The sequence below is a fragment of the Cygnus olor genome, chromosome 4 (genome assembly GCF_009769625.2).
Source record: "Cygnus olor isolate bCygOlo1 chromosome 4, bCygOlo1.pri.v2, whole genome shotgun sequence".
NCBI classification, from domain to species: domain Eukaryota; kingdom Metazoa; phylum Chordata; class Aves; order Anseriformes; family Anatidae; genus Cygnus; species Cygnus olor.
In genome coordinates, this window is record NC_049172.1 from 9,808,835 (window position 1) to 9,830,520 (window position 21,686).

The window sequence follows — 21,686 nt, forward strand, 5'->3', positions numbered from 1 at the left end:
TTATATGAAAGCTGTTTCCTTATTCTACTTTGCATTATCCCTCTGATTTATAGGTTAGAATTTTAAAAAGTATATACCAAGCCAAGGTCTGTTGTCCCTAGTGCCTTCAGGATACATGGTTAAATCTCTGCCAAAAGAGATAGACTGTGAAGGACTTGGGAATATAAACCAAACTGGGCTACACCAGATGCTAAGGGGAAGGCAGGAGAAGCATCCAGGGAGGCCAGAGAAGCTTGGCTGAGTCTAAAAGTTATATGGGAAAATTGAGATAAATCAGAAGAGGGAGGAAAGGATACCAGATACAGTAAGACCACTTAGCACATTTAGCACTGGTGACCATGTAAACTTAGTTCAAAAACCATACACCAACATTTTCTGACTGCATCAAAATACAGCACTCACATTAACTATGAATAATTGTTGAGCAGGTGATAACAAATATTTCTTTCTCCAGCACAAGAAATCATCCTTCTCTAATTAGACAACTACAAATTAAAACAAATTAGCATATAGTGCTTCTGAACTTCTCATGGTTCCCACACTAGGTTGCTGAATGCCTTAGAAACCTCGCAGCACATGGCTTTCCAGTGCTCCCAGTCCCTCATGGGTAGCAGAAGGCAGGGAGAAGGACGGTATCTATGGCAACTGAGAGGATGCACAGGTTTTATCTCAGAGGCAGTCTCCTTTCTCTTACCTTGTTGGACGAAGGATCCGTACACAAACCACATGGAGTTGTAGAGTGTTGTGGAGGTCATGGATCCCATCTGAAGACGTGGGGGGTTGAGCCAGTTCAAGAGGTAGACCAGCAGCCCTACCAGCAGCACAGTACCAGCTATGCACGCCCACAGGGAGAGATCAAATGGTGCCAAGCAGGCAAACATGTCCACCGTCTTCTCTGCTTTCCGAAGCAGCACACCCACCGAGTAGTCCATGTAACGTGTAGTGAAGTCCACCACATTTTCCCTGTCAGGGGTAATGGTCAGGGCAGAGATCCCTATGTCGGCTCTCTGAGGAAAGAGAGAGAGTAACATGTATGAGCAGGAGCTACAGAAAAGATCTTTGTTCCTCCTTGATCTATAGCAGCTAATTTTATCATAGAAAAGCAGATGCCAAGGCCAATAGCTTAGTCACAATATACACAAACTTAAAAATGTAAGTATTCAACAGAATAGCTGCATCTCCTGTCTTAGCTTCTGTGAGTGAACTTTGCTTAGTGGACTCAGGAACATTAGCTCTCCAAATTACTATTTTTTTCAAGAAATCTAAATACTTCAAGTACAGGCAATAGCTCGAGGAAATCTGCTTCCTGTTATTTTTGTTGGCTCATTGAAGTCATCATTGTCACTGTGGCAAAAGGCAGACCTTGAGTATAGCATTTCTGATCAGAAATTAGTTCCTGACTGAGCTATATGATATCCAACATTTTGATGACATGATGCTCATGTTGAAGGACCACTGCCTGACAAAGACTGTCTTATATGTACTGGGGCATTTGGGGTGCCTAACATTCTGAAAAATGCCAACTTGGCTGCAGAGTGTGAAGTACAGAATAGCAGATACTCCATGCATTCCTTCAGTATTAGTTCTTTTATATCCTCCTGCTAAGCAATTCCTACAACAACCTGTGCTGCAGCTACCTTGGACTTCCTTTGTGCCATTTATATATATATTTTTTTCTAATTTAAAGAACCCATTTCAGATGAAAGGGGAATGAATAACATTCCTTGAACTAATCATTGTATTCCACAGCATGTCTGGGTATTAAGTCTCCAGAGACACCGGGCACAATTACAGCAGGTGCTATTTTATTTTTTATAGATACAATTAGAACTGCAGTGAAAACAAGAAAGGGTATTTAAAGCAGACACAATAACACTGTTTAAAAAAGACCAAATACTGAAGAAAACGGCTGTGAATTTTAGATACTTTAATATGAGAAAGAACACTTAAAATACTTAAAGCTGCTACTGGTTTGATTCAATCCACTTCTATGGTCTCTTGGAAGAGCACAAATGCATGAAAGTCTCAGTACTGAGTCAATTTTATTAACTGTCTTGAGTTTCTTTGTTCTTGTCCAAAGATCTTAACAGCTCCTCAGAAATGTGAACTATTAAGTGGCAATGTATGAAAGCTGAAACTGATTAGAATCAAATTTGCTAATTATCTGCAAAATACCACCTGCAAAACACTCTGCCATCCATGGTACAGACATATTTTTAATCACAGTGCACTGAAATCTTTGGTTTACATGATGTTACTTCATTTATGTTAATTTTCACTGGCTTGAGAAAATAGTGGAAGGTAGCTGGGGGCCTGACGATTTAGACAAAAAGGTGTTTGGTTTGCTTATAAGCAATGAATTAGAGATTCATCTTTAATTAATAGTTTAGATTCTGTAGTGTCTTAAATGAAGCTGTGTTGATGTACACAGCTGAAAGCATGACTCCACAAATTCACTTCATGTCCCTTTCTATTAACCTTTTGTGAGTGATGATTTAACTGCCCAACAGCAGCAGTAAACTCAAAACTCTAGTAAGTAATTCAAGTAAAAACTTCATCAAAACTGTCCATGGAAGCACCATCTGAGTCTCTCTGTCCTCTGATTATAAAACTTTTAGCCAACAAATGACTTGAGTGATTCACAGTATCTCCTGACAGTTCAGTCCTTGCAAATCAGTTTTCATTTGAAACGTTTTCCGTGATTGTGACCATAAATGTACCTTCAAAGAAATTTCCAAATCTATACCAACAGTTGTCAAGCAGGAAAATACCATCATATTTAGTGAATATGTTATTATTTTTTTTTCCTGAAAGTGTATACAAAAGTGAAATGGGTTACAGGAGGACACATGGAACCACTAAGTAATACTTTGCCTCTTTTGTCTAACGTTAGCTAGGATATTAATTATCAGCGTGTTACTAAAACACTTCCTTACTACACTAGATTATTGTGGGGTACTATTGAAGTTGTATGTGTAAGATGTTTAAAGATTCTTCAATGAAAACCAATATACATAAGCAGAGATTCTTTTAGGGAAAAAAAAAAAAAAAGATTACTTGAGGATTAACAGATTTCTTCTTTCATTTTCTTTTAGGTGAAGAACATATTTCTCCATGAAATACACTGAAGGGCACAGTATGTGATATTAACGGATATACTGCTTCTATTTTACATCCCTGGGGAGTAGTCTCTCCACATTCCATAGCATTACAGTTCCACTCTGCTTATCAGCCAGCCATGATAAAGGAACAACGTTGTCCTAATGGAAATGTTGCATTTCCTTTATCATACTGCAGCAGCAATTGTGATAATAGTTATGTCTTGCTATAAAAAAATAAAGTTAGTAAAATCAGAAATGGAAAGGAGAGAGATAAGTCCTGTTTTCTCAGTACTCATGTGTTTACCTACTTTTCTATATATAAATTAAGGTTATACTGAACTATTACAACTCATATTCTTAACTTACTAAATCAAATCATAAGCTTCAGATTAGTAGAGAACTGCACGTTTAACACAAAACCACACTTAGGTTTAACTTAACAGTTTATCCACAGAAATTGAGCATTCTTAATTATGCACAGATTCTGTCACCTTGTATTAAATTGGAAGATGAAAAAATTAAATGCTTGTCATTAACATGTCAAATTGGATCAGAGGAGACATCAGTTTGAAGAAGTCAAGGTTCGCTTAGTGCTTCTGAGATAGAAAGGTAAATGCATATAATTACGTCAATATTTAGACGTAAAGCTGCCAATCTGAATTATAAATATGTAAAACTCTCCACTCAGCTTTCACAGTGCCAAAATCAACCAACTATCAGTATCTTAGATGTCTGTTTAACACATTTCTGATGAATGAAACTCTGAATCCTGAAACTGCCTGAAAAGCAGTAGAGGGTATTATTTTTGTTTAGGTGACCTGCTTAGGAATTTATATTAGTGAACAGCAGGTCTCTTGAAGTCATTACAGAGCAACATTTCCAGAATCAGAAAATCTAAAATAAATGACCAGCTGGGCCTGATGGTCTTGCTACCTGTGTCACAGAATCAGCTCATCAGCAATGCCTAGAAATTCCTTTTTCTATTGCTTAAGCAGTACCCCTCATGCACATGTAAAGTGAGTGATCTTATGATGATTCCTGTGGTTCATGACCAAGAATAGGGAAAATACATGAATCTACTAAATTGCTCCCAGGAGGCCTTTCGTTTCAATGTTAAATCAAGTTTCAATGAATGCTGGAAGCAATAAACCACAGTCACACATGCTATGCAGTCATTAACGTGGACATGCAAAAATTAATTAGAGAGACTGTTTTGCTGAGGTTGACACACACACAAATAATTCTGCCTTTACTCAACTACTATTTTCTCTTGTCACTTTGGCTTCCTGGTGTGCTTTCTTCATTCCTGTGCTGCTTCCCTTAGGAAGATGCATTAAAAAACAAAAAGAGCCTTATAAGAGCCTTCTACTTTGCTTGTAGTTTCTCTTAGAAGTTCTTGGGCATGTTTTTGGCCTTCCATTTCTGATAGACCTAAGTGGAATCAGGTGGTTAATCCTATGCCATTTACTTCTTGATGGCTCCTCAATTGTAAAAAAAAATATGACAAATGAGGTAGCATCATGCAATGTGGGAAATAACAGTTTATGAATATAAATTTCACCAGAGTGTCCAGAGCCATGCTAGAGCATACTATGCTCTCCCACAAGTGGCATTAACCACCCCCTTTGCCTGTCACACAGGTTTGTCCCTCTGTTAACGTGGTTTTGGGGGCAACCAAAGAAAGTGCTGCAAAATGGTAACTAGTGGCAAAAGAAAGACTTGCAGTAAGGGACTGCTCCCCCGAGATGGGCTTCAGCCTCTCTATAGGAAGCTGCTGCCCTCTGAACTCTAATCCTGCTTGTGAGCTGAAGCTCTGTGGGATGCACTAAAAGCCTCCGTTCATTTCCTGGTTACGTTCAGGTTATGTTGAAAGGAGAAGGTGTATGAATCAAGGGTGTACCTCATATAAGACCTGACAAACGAGGGAGGGGAGGCTTGAGTGGCTTCCCTATTCACACTAAGGACCAGCTGCTTTGATCTGCTGATACCAGCTCCTATTTTAGCAGTCACTAGGGACAGGAATACCTTGTCCTTGGAGCAGGAACAGAGTGAACTTGGCAGAAGCTCAACTCTGTAAGGCTGTGAGGATGTAGGGCATGCACTTTGCAGCACAAGACTTCCATCACATGGCCTGCACAAGAGCCCACTACAGGGCTCTGAATTGTTTTAATGCAAGTAGCGTATATTGGTCTTGAACACAGAAATTACATGCTTGTTGCAGCAACTACCGTTTCATGAGACACATCTCTAGCAGCCACAGAATCCTTTTTAATGAGATGCACTCAAAAAGATAAGGCAGCTATTTTCCACTGTAGTTGAGTGGGAGTTGTCTTTTGTAGAAATACGTTGTTCCCAACTCATTTCTGGCTTGTGCACTAACAGGCAAAGAGCACCCTCTCTGTTTCTGGATTTTCTCCACATGTTGGCCAGACTATCATGTAATACTTGATCGGGAAAACAAGGAAACACTGTTTTAAACATGTTAGACCTTTAATTTAAAACTATTCTTTGCTACCTTGCTTCCCCTTGCAAAGTTGCCAAACAGATAGATATTTGAGTTCTGGGAGCAGAAACTCAGTTCACAGTAAATAAGAAAGCAGCCTTTCAAGAACAGCTTGCACTTGGTAAGGGGTAGATACACACTGGCTGCTTGCCCAGAGGTTCTCTTTTGCCTCAAGAGGGACAGAAAAAGGGAAGGACACAGTGAATCTTTACTGTTAATTATACAAGGGGTAAGGAAGATGCTAGAAAAATGATACACTGCTATTGTACTGAGGAAACAAGGGTTTCATATTCCAAGTGCAGTTCTGTTAACTCTTCATATCTTCTACATATACTTGTACAGAAGAATTTCACATCCATTAAGAGTCATTTACAGCAAAATGGTAGCAGACAGGCAAATCTGTTCTACCCGTGACATGTATTTACAGATCTAGTGGTTACTGCCTTAGGGGTGTTAGAGTTATGCGAATCCCTGCTTAGTAAGGGAACAAGAATGCCATATATATATTTTCATTAAAACTGTCTGATTTCTGTTGTTGTGATTGCTGCCTTATGAATCATTTCTTTCAAACAAAAAATGTTCCAGGACTGCTTCTATCTCCAGAGCCATCTAGGACTAGGATGCCTCCAGCCTGAGTTATGCAGTGTCCAGCAGAATCCTTTGCTGTGTACTATGGAGAGTAGAGTATGGTATAACATCAGATTTAAGGAGCAGAAAAATGATAAAAATAGATCAATAGGCAATTCTGGTGTTAGTCTAATAGTTAGAAAAGGAATATTTAGTTCTTAAATTTTTGAAGTTGGAAGAAAATTTGATTTTCTAAATTGTTCCAGCTCACCATGTATGATTACAGCATACCACATTTAGGCTTCATAAAGGCATAGGGAGACAACAAAGGAAGTTTATTACTACAATGTAGATGTACAAACTGTGCCATGGCTATGGCACGTACGGTTATTTTCCATTCTAGCAGACTTTGTACTGCTCAGGCAAGCAGAATAAGTTAAGACTGTAACTGATTTTCTTTTTCACGTGGATCATTACTTCATTTTTTGAATTTTTGTTTTGAGCATTTTTTCTTTACTGCAAGATCTGTTTTCCAGCAATTTGCTATGTTTTAGTTCAAGTACTTAATAAATCCTATATCTGACCGCATTGTTCCTTATTCTTTGCTGGCTATCAATTAAATTTCAGCTGCAGATTTGAAAAAGAATTTCTATAAACCACCAGTAAATTATTTACATGAATATCTACTGCAGTTATTTAAAGAAAAACAACAAACGCTGGGTTCTATAGCGGTAAAACCTGCACCCATATAGCTGTAAAAACTGCATGTACACGTTAGCTAAGAGCAAATAGAATATATATGTTCACAACACCAAAGAGACATTAGCACAGTAGAGTCTGCCCAGCCATTTCTTTCCCTCTCAATGGAAGAACCTGAGAGTAGATGATAAGATGTGAAGAGTGGAAAAAAAATGGCACATTTGGTTTAATTTATTTATGATACAATATTGAACATTTAATGTAAAATTAAGTAGACTAAATGGTTTATTAATTACAGAATAGAGAATATACTACTCTTGATTCATACATCTGCATAATGTGTTATTATATATCCATAAAACATTTTCTGTTGATTATATATTTCATGCATTCATCACACCAACATTTTTCTAAGTGCTATACATTATTTATGTAATGTATCACTAATTACTGCAACACCAATTTTTTCTCTTTACAACAACCTCTTCAACTCATTTGTGTCAGGTCTTGCCAAACTAATGAGGATGCTGTGCATCCCATTATTTGACTGTATTCAGATTTCATACTACTGTGCTCTGGATGGAAAAAAGAGCCCCTACTTCTTAATTAGTTGCCACCCAGCACTGTTTCTAGCTTTTTCTTTGTCACCTGCACCTGGGCACACTATCAGATACTGTCAACACAGGCAATGAACAACAAAATGTTATCAAGGACTCATTAAGAAAGGTTAACAGCAGATGCAAATGTATTACTTAGTTTTATTACATGGCTTTATTTAATAAGTTATTAATAACCTTACCTTAAATACTAGTTCTCCTATCAGTCCATTCCACGATCCATCATCTTGAGGACTCCCATACTTGTGATCTGGTGCAACATAAATTTCATATTTAAAGCCAAGATAATTGGCCAAGGCTTCCAACACATCTATTGAGAAGCCCTGATATTTCTTCGGTTTTCCCAGAACATTTTCAGACACCATGACAAAGGGTTCTTCCTACACAGGAAACAAAGGGGTCAACTGTTAGTGAAGCAAGGGCTTGACACATTAAGGTGCCTTTTTTTTTTTAAAAAAAAAAAAGAAAAAAAAAAAGGAGAATTTGTTTAAGAATGGTTTACACAAAATTTTCCAACAACATGTTTTTAGCAGTGCCTCTTCCATTCTTCAAGATGCTATTTTGTTATGTATTTACTTCAGCAGAATTATCTCAAACTCCCAGTAAGAAATTTTCTCCTCTATTACAAATTTCAGAAGTAAATCTTCTGTTGTGACATTACAACTTAACTGCTTTTCAGTAACTCCTTCTGTCTGCACTTATGCTCAGCATGGCAGACATGCACTTCTATGTCTGTCCATAAATATGAAGGATTCTACCATGCTGCCACATTTTCCACTGGCTGAGTAAATACTGTATCTGACAAATGTGACTTAATTCATGCCATAAGGAAAGAAAACCATGGTGAAACAGGCCATGCTGTAGCAACAGACATTTCTCTTGTCCTTTGACTGTAATCTAAATCGGAATATCAAATGGTCAATTTTTTTCTTTTTAAGTTGATTTCTCCAAAGATCATCATTTGTTTAGTTTAGGAAGAATCAATCAGGGGACTCGAGTATGTCTATAAGAACAATTGGTGAATATGCATCAAAAAGAAGATGACCATAATAAAGGATACAAATAAATAACTGGAAGTTGGAATTGGTTGGTAAGATTTCCAAACAATATGCTTTTCTTTTTCTTCTTTTCAAGTTCTGTTTTCTCTCTCCCTCTTTTATTATTTTTGTTTTATTAATACTTCTAATAATATTTCCAGAAAGAGATAAGTTTGGCTAACTTTAATTTCTCCATCCTCTGCCGCCTTTCTGTATTATTCTTCCTGTTGAGTATTTAATTTCTAGACATTACCTTTCACATCTTCGTAAAATAAAACACAAAAAAAGATTATATTTCTGAGCACTGAAATACATTTGCCATAGGTAGATCTCACGGTTGTTTTTCATTTTCTCTGAGAACATCTGCCTGATCTACCTGAGCAGAACAAAGTCATCAAAACCCTGAAAAAATTCACGACGACTCTGTAACACTAGTGTATTTTTTCTTCAAAATATGATACATTTCTTCCCTTTAATCTTTTGCATTACGCTGTAATTTACTATGAGTTTACCAGAAAGATCTATTTGGAGGTGTAAAATTCTAGTTCTGTGACAATTACAAGCACACAAAGCAACCTTGCCACCATTTCTTCCCAGTTTACATAAACCATGAGCATACAGAAGAAAACAGAACAGCTTTTGTGTCCCAAACTCTAAACATATCTCCAGAGGCATTTTTGTTAGTGTTTCAATGAACCTTTTTTTTTGTTTTTTTTTTGTTTTGTTTTGTTTTTTTAGTATTCTACGACTCAACTCTGTCAATACCTCAGAAGCCAAAGTACTACTCACAAATTCAAGAGTATTTTTAGTTTCCTAGTATGCCATTCTTTCTGAACAGGTACCTCTAAAGTGCAGGAGATAGGAACTTGGAATAAAAAAGCACCACATTTAAATGATTAAGTTAACATTCATGAGAATAGCCATATGCTGAGGATGCTGCCAACAAAGCAAGCAAGGAGACTTTCCTGGCAGGCTGTTCTTTTCTGTCTTCAGGAAAATCAGAAAACAAGCAAACAACCAAAAAAGCAACCAAAAATACCCACCCTAAAACAACCAAACAACCAAAAACAAACAAAAACCCATAACAAACAAACGAACATAACCCAGGAAAGTTGACTGCCCATCAAGGTACTATTTCCCAGTTGTCAGAATCAATTCCCTTCTTCCAAATTATCCAAGATCAGCCAAATGAAATAAAAATGGAGGACAGCAAATGCAAGTGAATTTTTAAAGTAGTTTTCTAGTGACTGGGTTCCAGAAACATTAAAGGAATTGAGACTAAGTTGATGAAAGCCTCTCCTAGATGAAAACACAGACTGAATGTAGTTTTTCTGATTATTTGGATGAGAGATTTCCTACACATATACTCAAACTAATACAAAAATGTTTCCACAAAAAAATTGTAATTTATCAATCTAAGCATATTTGGCACAAAATTCTAAAGATCTATGTGTGCAAAGGATATTTCAGATATTGAAAATTTTCATATTAGAAAGGATTTTTTCTTATTATTTCTGAGTTATTAGGAAATAGTTGTTCATAAATTAAATTTTTATTCAATTTGTTAAAAAGCAATTGCTAATTGCACTGATTTAAAGCACTCTTTAAAATGCATTTTTTGTGGCTAATTTCAGACTTTTATTAAGCTATGTAATACTGTTTGCTGTTGAGAGTTTTACCAAAAAAAAATAAATGTCCAGTGAGTTATACATATATTGAAATATAAACGGTCAAATATCTGTATGCAAAGCAACTAACATTTCCCAATTTCTGCTGAAGCCTGGAGCAGTAAAATATTTAAACATATTCCAAAGAAAACCAAACAAATATATTGCTACTTTTTTTTCTTTATGTAATTGTTTACAATTCTCAGAAGGCACTGAAACAGGACAAAAGTATTTGTTTTGATTTTTTTCCGCCATCAATGCCGCAAGCTGAAACTACGCCAGCTGTTTTTTTTTTTTTTTTTTTTTTTTTTTGTATACTGGGAGAGTGTTTTGTGAGCTCCCTATGGAAAGAGATACATACTGCTACAATATTGATGTTAAAAATGATTACTTCCATCCTGGAGAAAGAACTTTTAAAAAGAAAATACACAAAGCAAAAACAGCCAATACACTTCTCACCTACTCAACAGAAAAATAATGGGAATAAAAAATAAGCTTGTACAAAGCAGGTGGCCAGCACTCACATGCTAGCTATTGAGTTTGGAGGTGGCTAAATTCACATCAGTGGTGAAGCTTCCATTGGACCCCAATTAATTGAATCCTGATCAGATATATTTAGGGGATGTCTTTTCTTCCACAGGCAACCAAGTGCAATGGTGAATCTTGAGGAGCTATTTTCCTTCTACTTTACTCCTAGTGTGTCTCCTTGTCATTAACTGAGAGTGACAGAGTGCTAGGACAGGTTGCCCAGAGAGGCTGTGGAGTCTCCTTCTCTGGAGATATTCAAAACGTGCCTGGATGCCATCCTGCACAATGTACTCAAGGTGATCCTGCTCAGCAGGGGGCTTGGACTAGATGATCTTCAGAGGTCCCTTCCAACCTCAACCATTCTGTGATTCTGTTGTTCTGTAACTGAATGCAGCACTACTAAGCCCCTGGTTAGGACTCATTCTCAAAATAGCTCCATGGTCATCACTACCTGGTGTTTACTTGGGATCTAAGTGTGCTGCCCTGATACAGAGGAGGGTGTGTTTAATACTCAATGGGATCAAAGGATTCTACACAGCCCATAATGCCCACAGGGAAATGAAAGTCAGCAGCAACCAGGTAACATTTATAGTAGGTGAAGCTGTGGGCATTGCTTTTTACAACTGTAAGAAGGCAAAGTCTGGTTCCAGGAATAATTATCCCCTAAAGCAACAGAAGCTGGATAGTGCCCTTAGGAAGGCTAACGGCAGACCCAAGATTAAGGCAACATAACACAGAAAAGGATTGGGAAAGATGAAATGACTCTGGGACAGCAGAGATCAAGTTTGCAAGAAGACTTGACAATTTATTAGGGTTATAAATATTTAAAGGAAGATGCTACATATCAAGATGTAATTTAGGAACAGGATGCATTTTACAACTGATATAATTTAAGAACTTGCTACACTCTTATGCAATAGCTCTGGTGATCCTTGGCTCCTTTAATAAAGTAATTCAACTCTTCATCCAGCACAAATCTACTCCATTTTTGTTGAGTGAGTTGATCTGATCACCAGGGGTCCAGACAAATGCCAGAGCCAGTACAAGCAATGGAGTAAGACTGTACAAGCAGCAGTGAGGGAAATACCAAGAACGTGGTCCTTTTGGTATCAGAGGATGGTTAATCAGCTCAGACGACTTACCTGAACATATCTTCAGATGCTCAACATAGTGTTATTTGAGCTTCACAAATTAGTGTTTATCACTGAAATACTCATTTGAGGAAGAAAAGAGTTATCATCACCATTTTCCATGTGCGGAAGTGGAATGCACAGATTGCAGGGTCTGTACATCTGAGAACTGAATCCAAGTGTGCTGGGTCAGGAAGAAACGCATTAGCCAGAGGTTTTCCTTTTAGCCTGTTTAATGCTTTAAAACACTTGCATTTGCGTATATATCTGTGTTGTGGTGAACCATGAGTTTAAGAGAATAAGATCAAATAGTGGAAAGCAAGAATTACATGAGAACGAAGGAATGTGGGATCCAAAAGGAAGATGCCTTGACCCAGGAGATAAAAGTTTCACCCTTGAAAGGACTTGCCAGGGTAAAACCACAACCTAACAGCAGAGATTGTACTTTGGACTCGTGCAGGGTGAATGGATTGCAGGGCAATACAGGCACAAAAATACCACACAGCTGAAACAGCCCTCAAACCGTGCCCTGAATTTTAAAAGTGATAAGTAGGGGATAGAGATTTTTTTTCAAAACAAAAAAATCAGTGGAAATCAGAGGTTGAAAGCATAGAGCTTGGAGCAGTCTGGATGTAAGATTAGTGGAAAGAAATGCTGCACTTCGTTGCTTTTTTCCAATGAGATAAATGGCCAACAGCTACCTAATTCAGGACTTAGGTTCTGGTGTACATAAAAATGAAGCAACACAAGGTTCTTTTAAGTGCTTCAAGAGTCTAGGATTAAGAATACAAAATATAGTTTTTATTTACTCAGATGAAATTCTCAGACACATACCAATAGTTTGTAAGTAACAGTGTGACTGTAGGCCTGAAGTAATCTTTTTATTTCCTCTACTTTACCACCTTATAAAGCTAAAAATAAAAGCAAGAGACAAGCTTTTGGGCAGAGGGGACCTTCACATTTGGAAACAGGAGGAGTAATACTCAAGCTAAATACCAGAAAAGAACAATTACTCTGAGTTCAACTTGATTGTTTTAACAAGTTAGACAATCTGAGAGTAACAGCAATTTGTAACTGTGCTACAGAGGGTGGTGGTAAAGTCAAGCATTAAATTCAGTCCTTAGAGGTGGCAGGGAAGGAGAGCAAGAGAATGATTGCTTGTGGAGCATTCAGGGACAATTTACATGTATGGAAAAATACATCCCTAAACCCAGATGGCTCAGGATGATTTTTAATAGAAAGTAGAATAGCGACTTTAAACTCCAAGCTTTGATAGGTGTATTTTAGCTGTTCTGTGAAAACAAATTTTGGAGGATCTGGTATTTTTGGATAGATTCTCTCTTGTTGGACAAATTACAGAAAATCCTCTTGAAAGAACAGGAAAAGCACCATTCAAATCTTCAACACAACACTCTCACTAAATACGAAAGGAAGGAAAGTTTGCATTCAGTGACCTGTTTACAACCAAGTGGTGGTCTCAGCCCACCTGTTAATGATCATTTAACATGCAACAGGACAGATTTTCTCTGTAATTACAACGGTGGATTCTGTGGCTTTAAGTTGAGACTTATTTCAGGACAGAAACTATATATGGAGCCATCATAAACTGCTCTGTTATGCTCATTTATGGCAGTCTTATGCTTTTTCTGATGATATAAATGATGAAAAAAAGACAGGACACTCTTCATAAAAGGAAAAGCTAAAGCAAAATAAAATGTTTGGTATTATTCTCCTGCTCAGCTGAATCCTCTTTTCCGCTTACTGTGGGGAGAAAAACTTCCTAGCCAGGAGGCTCTACAGAAATTAGTAAGTGAACAAAAAGTTATTGGCTTGTCAGATCAGAGAAACTGATCTCTGCTGGGATTTACAACACTCACTGAGGCTCAACTCAGATTGCAGATGGATGGCCTTATGTGCTTCTACCGTGCTTGGAAGAGAGTTTCAAAATTAGGTAATTATATGGGTGGTTAGAATTCATAAAGCGTATGAAAATGACCTCTGTGTCTACTCATCAGAATTTTCTGAACACACTGGGATATAATACTTTAATATTGACACTCTGTATTCATTAAATGGAACTCTGTATTCATTACATCTTCCCTTCTTTTCTAGCAAAAATAGGAAGAGAGAGGAAAAAACTGAAGCAAGAAATCAAGCTCAGTTGTGGGTGAGACTGTCAATCTGTGTTCAGCACTGACCCTAGGAGCCGTGGACAGGCACATTAAACGATTCACATAGCCCAAGCAGAGCCTCAGCAATCACATGGCGTGAATATTCACTGTGACACTTAAAAACTTCTATCACCTGGCAAATGCTAAGAAACTGCTCCCAAGAGTGACATTCACTCTCATTACTGGATCACTCAACACCCTTCCAATGGCTGCTGGATGACCAAGCACAGCCATTAGAACTGACAAGAAGCACTAAGAAGGCATCATGAACCATAACTAAAACATTTTCAAGCACAGGATGCTTTTGTCTTGTTGCTACACATAATTACTTTTTTTCTTGACTCATGAAAGAACTAATCCCCCACTTTTAAATATTAGCTATTTTGCATTTCTTTCCCCAAAAGAATTTAGTGAAATAAGTAGCCCCAAATACTTAATTTCCTCAACTGCTTTATTGACCACTGTTTAGGGGATTGTATTTGGCTAGGAACAGCACAGCAGCTTGTTATTTTTAATTGAACAGTAATGTACATTACTTCATGTTAGAATCAATGACCAAAATTTAATTGAAACATTTAATTCTCTCATTACAGAAATTCTCCCACTAGCAACGGTTATAAAAGTTGCTGCAAAACATAACACAATCCCCACCCCTTAATAACACTAAAAGAAAGATGAAGGTTTCAAACCTACAAAATCTTGGATAATTAAAGTATTATTTTCTTTCAATATCCTATTGTGCCAATGGGCTATGTCACAATATTGGCACCTAAATCCACCTTTCTCAGATTCTCTGCTTTTCAAACAGACTAATTAGAAAGTTGGTTGTACTAACAAAAAAGTCCCCTTGCCTACAGCAAGAAGCTAGTTCATGTCCTAAAAGCTGAAGAAAATATTAAAGGAAGGATATTTTAAATTTGGCCTTCACTTGCCACTGTCCTTATGCATGTACTTCGTCTCACTTCTTTCAATAACAGTTTTATTATCATCTTCAACAAGGCATGAGTTTGAGTTCGTTCGTTCACATTAATGAATAAACAGTACCTTAAATAATATATATATATATTTCCAGAATAAAACAGTAGCTTATGGATTTATTTTGCTATTTGGACTAGTGCTATTTAGAACAAACAAATGAAAAATGCTAGCCACCGTCCCACCCCCCCAATATCTCCTATTGCTCTGCAACAGGACTAAGGCTTCTTTCAAAGCCATCTATTGCAATGGTCTATTAGGATGCAGCCAAGCTTTGTGTATTGATTTTAATTCACAATAACTTAATGCACCTAATAGCTCTTTCTGAACCATTATAGTTATATGATAGGAATATGGATTGAGATTGGAATCGATTGGAGTGTTTTAGAGTATGCCTAAAGAACACAATGCTAGTTTTAACATAGCTAAGCTCAGATACTGGATTTAGCCAAACTGTAGTACAGGTATATTAACCTGCTGGGAGCTACATTATACTTCTTCCAGCAGCCATTCAAGAGCTCCTATTCACAGCAAATTCACATAATACTTCAGGACATTGTACTCTCGTGAAGTTCACCTCCTTTTCTGTCTTGCATAGTATGCAAGGATAATTGTAATCAGTGTATGAACCTCTTTATGTTTAAAAGCCAAACTTTCTGTGTGCTCTAGGAACTATATGAATCTCCCTGAAATGCAAATATGCCCAACAGAAGAGATGGGTGAGGGTCAGTGAGAAGATAAGAGCTAAGGAGCCTTGAGCAGTAGCCCTTGACAGACAGGTGAGTTAGGTTGGCCCTACCACATTGTGCATTGCATCTAACTCACTGTCAAACTGTGGTCCCAGCCGGGTCCCAAAGCATTTGAATTCCTTGATACTCATCTCACCTTGTGCATAGCACCTACTACTTTAGAAAAATTAATTTCAAATATTAACTGAAAAATAAAAGGAGCTGGGTTCTCCAGCTGCTCTGAGATTAATACTTGTAATACAAAGGATCACAGTAGGCATGTACAATGTGAATAACTGTAAGGTTTATGACCTACCTGTTTTAATATAACTAGGTATAGCTCAAAGGGACATAAACCAGCTATTAAACATAACTTGTGCCCAGTTAGTTATTGATTTCAATTTGGTCCTTGTACAGGCATGATAAGAGGAAGAGGAAATGGAAAGACAGGCTCTATCTCTATCAGGGGATACTAGTTTCTGTTTTTATATTATCATTAGAATTATTAATATCTCGATGAAGCCTCACTGGGGTACATTACCACTTGTAATTTAATGATAATGAAAAATTCATGGAGCGATCAATGTGTTTTTTAACAGAAAACCAAAAACATATGGAAGTGTTTGGAGACAGGGGAAAATGGAATGGGAGGATTATGGGGAGCAGACTACACCAAAACTAAATCTCTGACAAAGTGAGGAATACCTAATCAAAGCACACTCTGCCTTGATGATTGCCTGTGCACTAATTATGGTGCTCAGTTATCAACACTGATCGATTGAAAGGGAACAGCTGAAATGGCTTCTGTCACTGTTTTCTGCTTGGTAAAGTAACCTTAAACAGAGACTGCAACCCTCACAAAGAGAGGCAGGGCAGATAGCCAGGGGCACAATGCAATTTAGGAACCTTATTTTCTTCCATCTTTCTTTGTGGGTCATCATTCTCAGTCCCTGAGAAGGAAATGCACAAATACCACTCTTTCTCTCTGCCTCATTGCTTTAATGCTGCCCCTTTCTCTGCAATCTGATTAACAGATTCATTTTTTTCATTAAGCACCCAAGTATATTAAATACACTGATCTTACATGTAGTGATTGCATGCTGTTCGCATGCACAGAGAGGAGGAGTAGTGTAGAAATACAGACAATAAAAGGGTAGAGGCAAGATCATAGAGGTCTGGGAGGGACGAGCATCCCAGCTGACTAGCACAGAACAGAGAGTTTGGGCTTAATTCAATGTACGGCATGACTGTGTATTTTGGAAGTTTGTGCTTCTGCAGAAATATGATGTGTACGGTCGGAGCCAGAAGGCACCAGAGAGTAAGGAGAAACTTTCATATGCTAATAGACTCTAAAATATTGAATTGGGAAAGCAAACTAGAAAAACAGCAGACACTATTTGCTATGCTGAGTAAGTATGCAAAAAAGGTGATGAAGGAGAAATCACGCACTGGTCTCTGCTTAAATGTTCATAATTATTACAACTGCCACATAAGGTATTTATTATCGCCTCCTGGCCTTAAAGTTTCTATTTGCTTGAGAGCCTATGCTAAAAACCAGGGAACTTCAGGAAAAAACTTTCTTACTGTGAAGCTAAAATCTCCCAGCACTATCTCCTTGCTTTCTGACAGTATCTTGCTCAAATTAAGTCTAGATTTCTTTCCTTATTTTCAGAAATTAAAGTCTATTTGTGAAGGGCAAGACATAACATCATCAACCTTAGAACTGCAATGAAAGTGTCTGTTTATTGTTTTTTGTTTTTGATTTAAATGGTTTCTAACAAGTACCTTCATAAAATGAAATCTTTGTTTAAGAAGCAGTATAAAAAAAACATTATATGGAGCCTGGATAACATCACTATTACAATCACTGCACACTATATATTTAATAGTATCTAAATTATTTATAATTCTAACTAACGTCTCCTAGCAGAATCCAATCAACATGAACTGCTCCTGTGAACCTCCCTCCTTAGTCAACAATTATCTATACAAGTTACTATGTTGTTTTGTTCCTGTAATACCAACCTATCTCTTAAAAGTGAGGACATAATCTGGATAATTTTAAAGCTGAATATACAGACAAGCAGTGAATGAAATGACTTGCAGTCAGCTCTTCCAGCTACTATCCTGCGTTTCCACAGGCAACTTTTCGTTCAGTGTGTACTTACTTTTATTTTAGCCCAAATAGTGAAGGCTTTTATTTTCTTTTATTTTCTTAGAATTAGATAACATTTTATGGAAATGCCAGGTAGAAGGAATCTCTAAAACTGACTTTCTTTCCTCTGACTCAGGATAAAACTACCTAGATTAATCAGTATAAACATGGACCTACTCTTTTTTGACACCTCTGACAATGAGAAGTCCACAGCCTTCTTAGACTGAATGCCTCCATATCTTGGTGTTAGAAATTGCAATAGTTGCTCTGAGAACTATGCATACTTTACAATGGGAAGTAAGCATTTGCTTCAACTACGAAGCTTGCTTTCCTTGAAAATATTAACATTTAACTAACCAAAGAACAATTAGTTCCATTTTCAAAAATACAACAGCAAGATTTTAGGATAGTAAAAAACAATTAATAAGGTCAGCATACATCCCTACCATTTCTTTTAAAAAGAATCTTCCTTACATTAGAAATGAGCAAACTATTACTAAAACCTGTAAAAGTAAACAACTTTTTTTTTTTTAATGTCAAAATTTCAGTTACAGTAAATGCTCGTCCAGAATCATGTCCTGAAGTCTGAACTCAAGTTTCTAAATTGGAAAATCTGCCTTGTGAAAAGACATTCCAATAACAACTGACTTCTCCATGGGAGCAAGCCACTCTCATCAGTATCTTATACCAAATGACAGCTTTTTTGTCAACAACTAGGTTAACTATGAAAAATAATAAATAGTGGGCCTAATTATGTCATGCATCATTGCTCCTGATGATTTCATTCATTTACCGATGAAATGAACACATCTACCACTGTTGCTATAATTTACCACCGTTTTACTGAATATTTTCCCTGATGTATTTGTCTATAAAAGATCCATTTTTTTCCCCAACCTTCTTTCACAGATGTATATGGGCAGCAAACAGGAATAGAAATCAAAAGGCACAGAGAATTGTTGCTGCCTGGGAAATTACGCATTTTTACAGCAATGAAATATTCTAAAACTTTAGATAATTTTTAAATATTTGAACTATAGCACATATGGTATATACCAAATAAATTACTGAGTTATAGAATACAGAGATTTTATAAAAGATTCTAGATAAACTACATCACTTACAGCTTTTCTGCCATTCAAACTCACAGTCATAAATGTCCATCAAAGAAAGATTTATCCCTTACTGGTAGAAAAGTAAAAATGTTTACTTAAAACATAAATACTACAGTTGATGGTCAAGTAACGCTTCTTAATGTTACCACTTCCCAAGACCTTTCTGCTGCTATGGGTAATTCACTACCGTGCACAATACAATATACTGACAATATTGTTACACAGAGCACCATATACTTTAGTATAATACATTACATAATTCAAATTTTTAAAAAAGATTGTAGACTGGTGCATAGACAGTGCAGCCTAACAGAATGAAGAAGGCTTCACAGAAGTGCAGAGCATTCTGTTGTGAATGTGGGGAAAGGTAATTATCTTTGAGACTATTCTGACTATACACGATTATAAAATATTTTGTATGTATGGGATACATCGGAAAATAATCTTTGCTGCAGTTGATCTTTTATTTTAAGGACGATTTTGTCATGCCATTTTTTAATCCTTTATCACTTCTCACTGTTTGTTCCTCTGAGTATACTTAAACACTGTCTTATTTCATCTCTTCTATGCCTTTCCTTTTTTCTATCATTCTGAAAGCTACTCTAGCTTCCTCCTAAGAACTTTTGTCACTTTGTTTAAACCAGTGTTGGAGGTCAAATCCCAAAGACAGCCTCAGCCTTTAAAACCACAAGTTAGCTTCATATCTCACATTTCATCTTTTTTTCTATCCAAGTGGGAAGTTCACTAGAAAAAGGATCTGAAGACGCAGACCTCCTGTCAGCTCATGTCCCTAAAGATATCGTCCACTTTCAGGTTTGTTTCTTTCCTAATCTCCACAACTAAGGCTCATGCATTTAATGCCAGTCATTGAGAATTAAACTACTTCACATATGATAACATTTTCCTTGGTGCCAATGATGCATTTTTATTATTTCTTTTTCCTATGCTTGTCTACACTTCTGCCAGCCCTCTCATTTCCCATAGTGCTCACCTGGAGACAATGGTCACCAATGTGCCTCTATTCCACCGAGCTCTCTGCAAGCAACGTGAGTAATAAATAGCAAGAAATTGTACACTAAGATGTATGGCAAAGTATAATTCAGTATCACTTGCTATTGTTGTTTCCCTCATCCTGCCTGCATTTTCAGATCAATGCAGATGTGAAAATATATACCTCAATTTGATAGCTGTATCTTCCATGTTAAAATTCTCAAATGTATTTCATGCCACTAGGAAGTTACGCCTCATGCACTTTGAGAAAAGGCTCTTTACTGTTCACCAAGTTGAAACGGAATTTCAAACTTTTGTCTTTTCAACCAATAGGGGCTTTTTTAGAAACATGATTTTGTGAATACCTGCTGGCCTATTCATTGTCAAACCGGCCAAATCTCATTTAGTTTCTGGTGGCTTAACATTCATATGAATAATTCATTAATAGCCGCTGCAACTAAAATGATATTACGAGAATATCTGCTGTATCCTAGCTGCCTTTCAATAAAACTGAGCAGCTGAAAATGAGGAGGATAAACTAAAATCAACAAAATGGATATCCAGCTAAATTTGTACTTGGAAAATTGTTCATTCAAGACACTCTCAATTTGTTTGGAGTTATTATGCTGACCTTTCATTGAACTACATTTCAGAACTCAGAATATGTTTCAGAAATTCACCAGCAAGTTGCTTGCACTTAAAAGTAGCTTGTCAAACACAAAATTCAAACTTTCATTGCACGTGGGGAACCAGTCCAAGCCAGAGACAACTGACAATCAATAAGACAAAATAAAACTTTTCTAGAAGTGTTGAAAGAAAGATGCTAACCCAAGTCAGACCAGAGCATTGAATCAAATGTCCACAGGCACTACTATAGTTCCCTTCAGAATAAAGAGCAAAGAATTGTTTCTTATTCCTATTTATGCAAAGACAATTCCCATTATCTTCAAAGTAGCCAGAGTATCTTCACAGTTGGGGTTAGAAGGGACCTTAAAGACCATCTAGTTCCAACCCTCCTGCCATGGGCAGGGACACCTCCCACTAGACCAGGTTGCCCAAAGCCCCATCCAGCCTGGCCTTGAACACCTCCACGGATGGGGCATCCACAATTTCTCCGGGCAGCCTGTGCCAGGGCTTCACCACCCTCAGAGTCAAGAATTTCTTCTGTATGTTTAATCTAAATCTACCCTTTTTGTAGTTTAAAACCATTACCCCTTGTCCTGTCACTACACTCCCTGACAAAGAGTCTTTCCCTAGTCCAGTGTTTTAGATGTGAAGATACATAACCAATAATTATTAAATTTATCAAGGGTAAGGGATTAGTAGATGGATGCAGATGATGGGAATTGTTTTTGAAGACTTTTTGAAGGACTGCTTTGGGAAAATTAATCACAATCATTTTAATTTTTTTTTTTAGAATGCAGAATGTTTCATATCATAATATGAAATATTCTTCTTTACTGAAAGGGTTGTACGGAATTGGAATAGGCTGCCCAGGGAAGTGCGTGAGACACCATCCCTGGAGGTCTTCAAGAAATGTGTAGATTTAGAACTTAGTGGCATGGTTTAGTGGTGGACTTCAGTACTAGGTTAGGTTGGACTAGTTGATCTTAGAGGTCTTTTCCAACCTGAATGATTCTATAGTAAGTACAATGTAGTATAACCCACATGCTGCAATTTGCTATCTCAAATTTTTAGAACCG

General features: G+C 37.1%; 1 protein-coding gene and 1 long non-coding RNA gene across 4 annotated transcripts in view; one reads left to right on the forward strand and one right to left on the reverse strand.

The window, feature by feature from the left end:
• Positions 1-6,757, forward strand: part of LOC121069566 — a 61,521-nt gene extending 54,764 nt beyond the window's left edge. The window contains exon 3 of the long non-coding RNA XR_005819488.1: positions 3,096-6,757. This is a non-coding gene — a long non-coding RNA (uncharacterized LOC121069566). The remainder of the gene's footprint in view (positions 1-3,095) is intronic.
• GRID2 (glutamate ionotropic receptor delta type subunit 2) overlaps positions 1-21,686 on the reverse strand; it is an 805,832-nt gene that overhangs the window by 134,704 nt on the left and 649,442 nt on the right. For all 3 annotated transcript variants that reach the window (XM_040555872.1, XM_040555874.1, XM_040555875.1), the window contains 2 exons: positions 7,670-7,867; positions 695-1,007 (listed from right to left, as the gene is read on the reverse strand). In XM_040555872.1, coding sequence (XP_040411806.1) covers positions 695-1,007; positions 7,670-7,867 — 511 coding nt within the window. The remainder of the gene's footprint in view (positions 1-694; positions 1,008-7,669; positions 7,868-21,686) is intronic.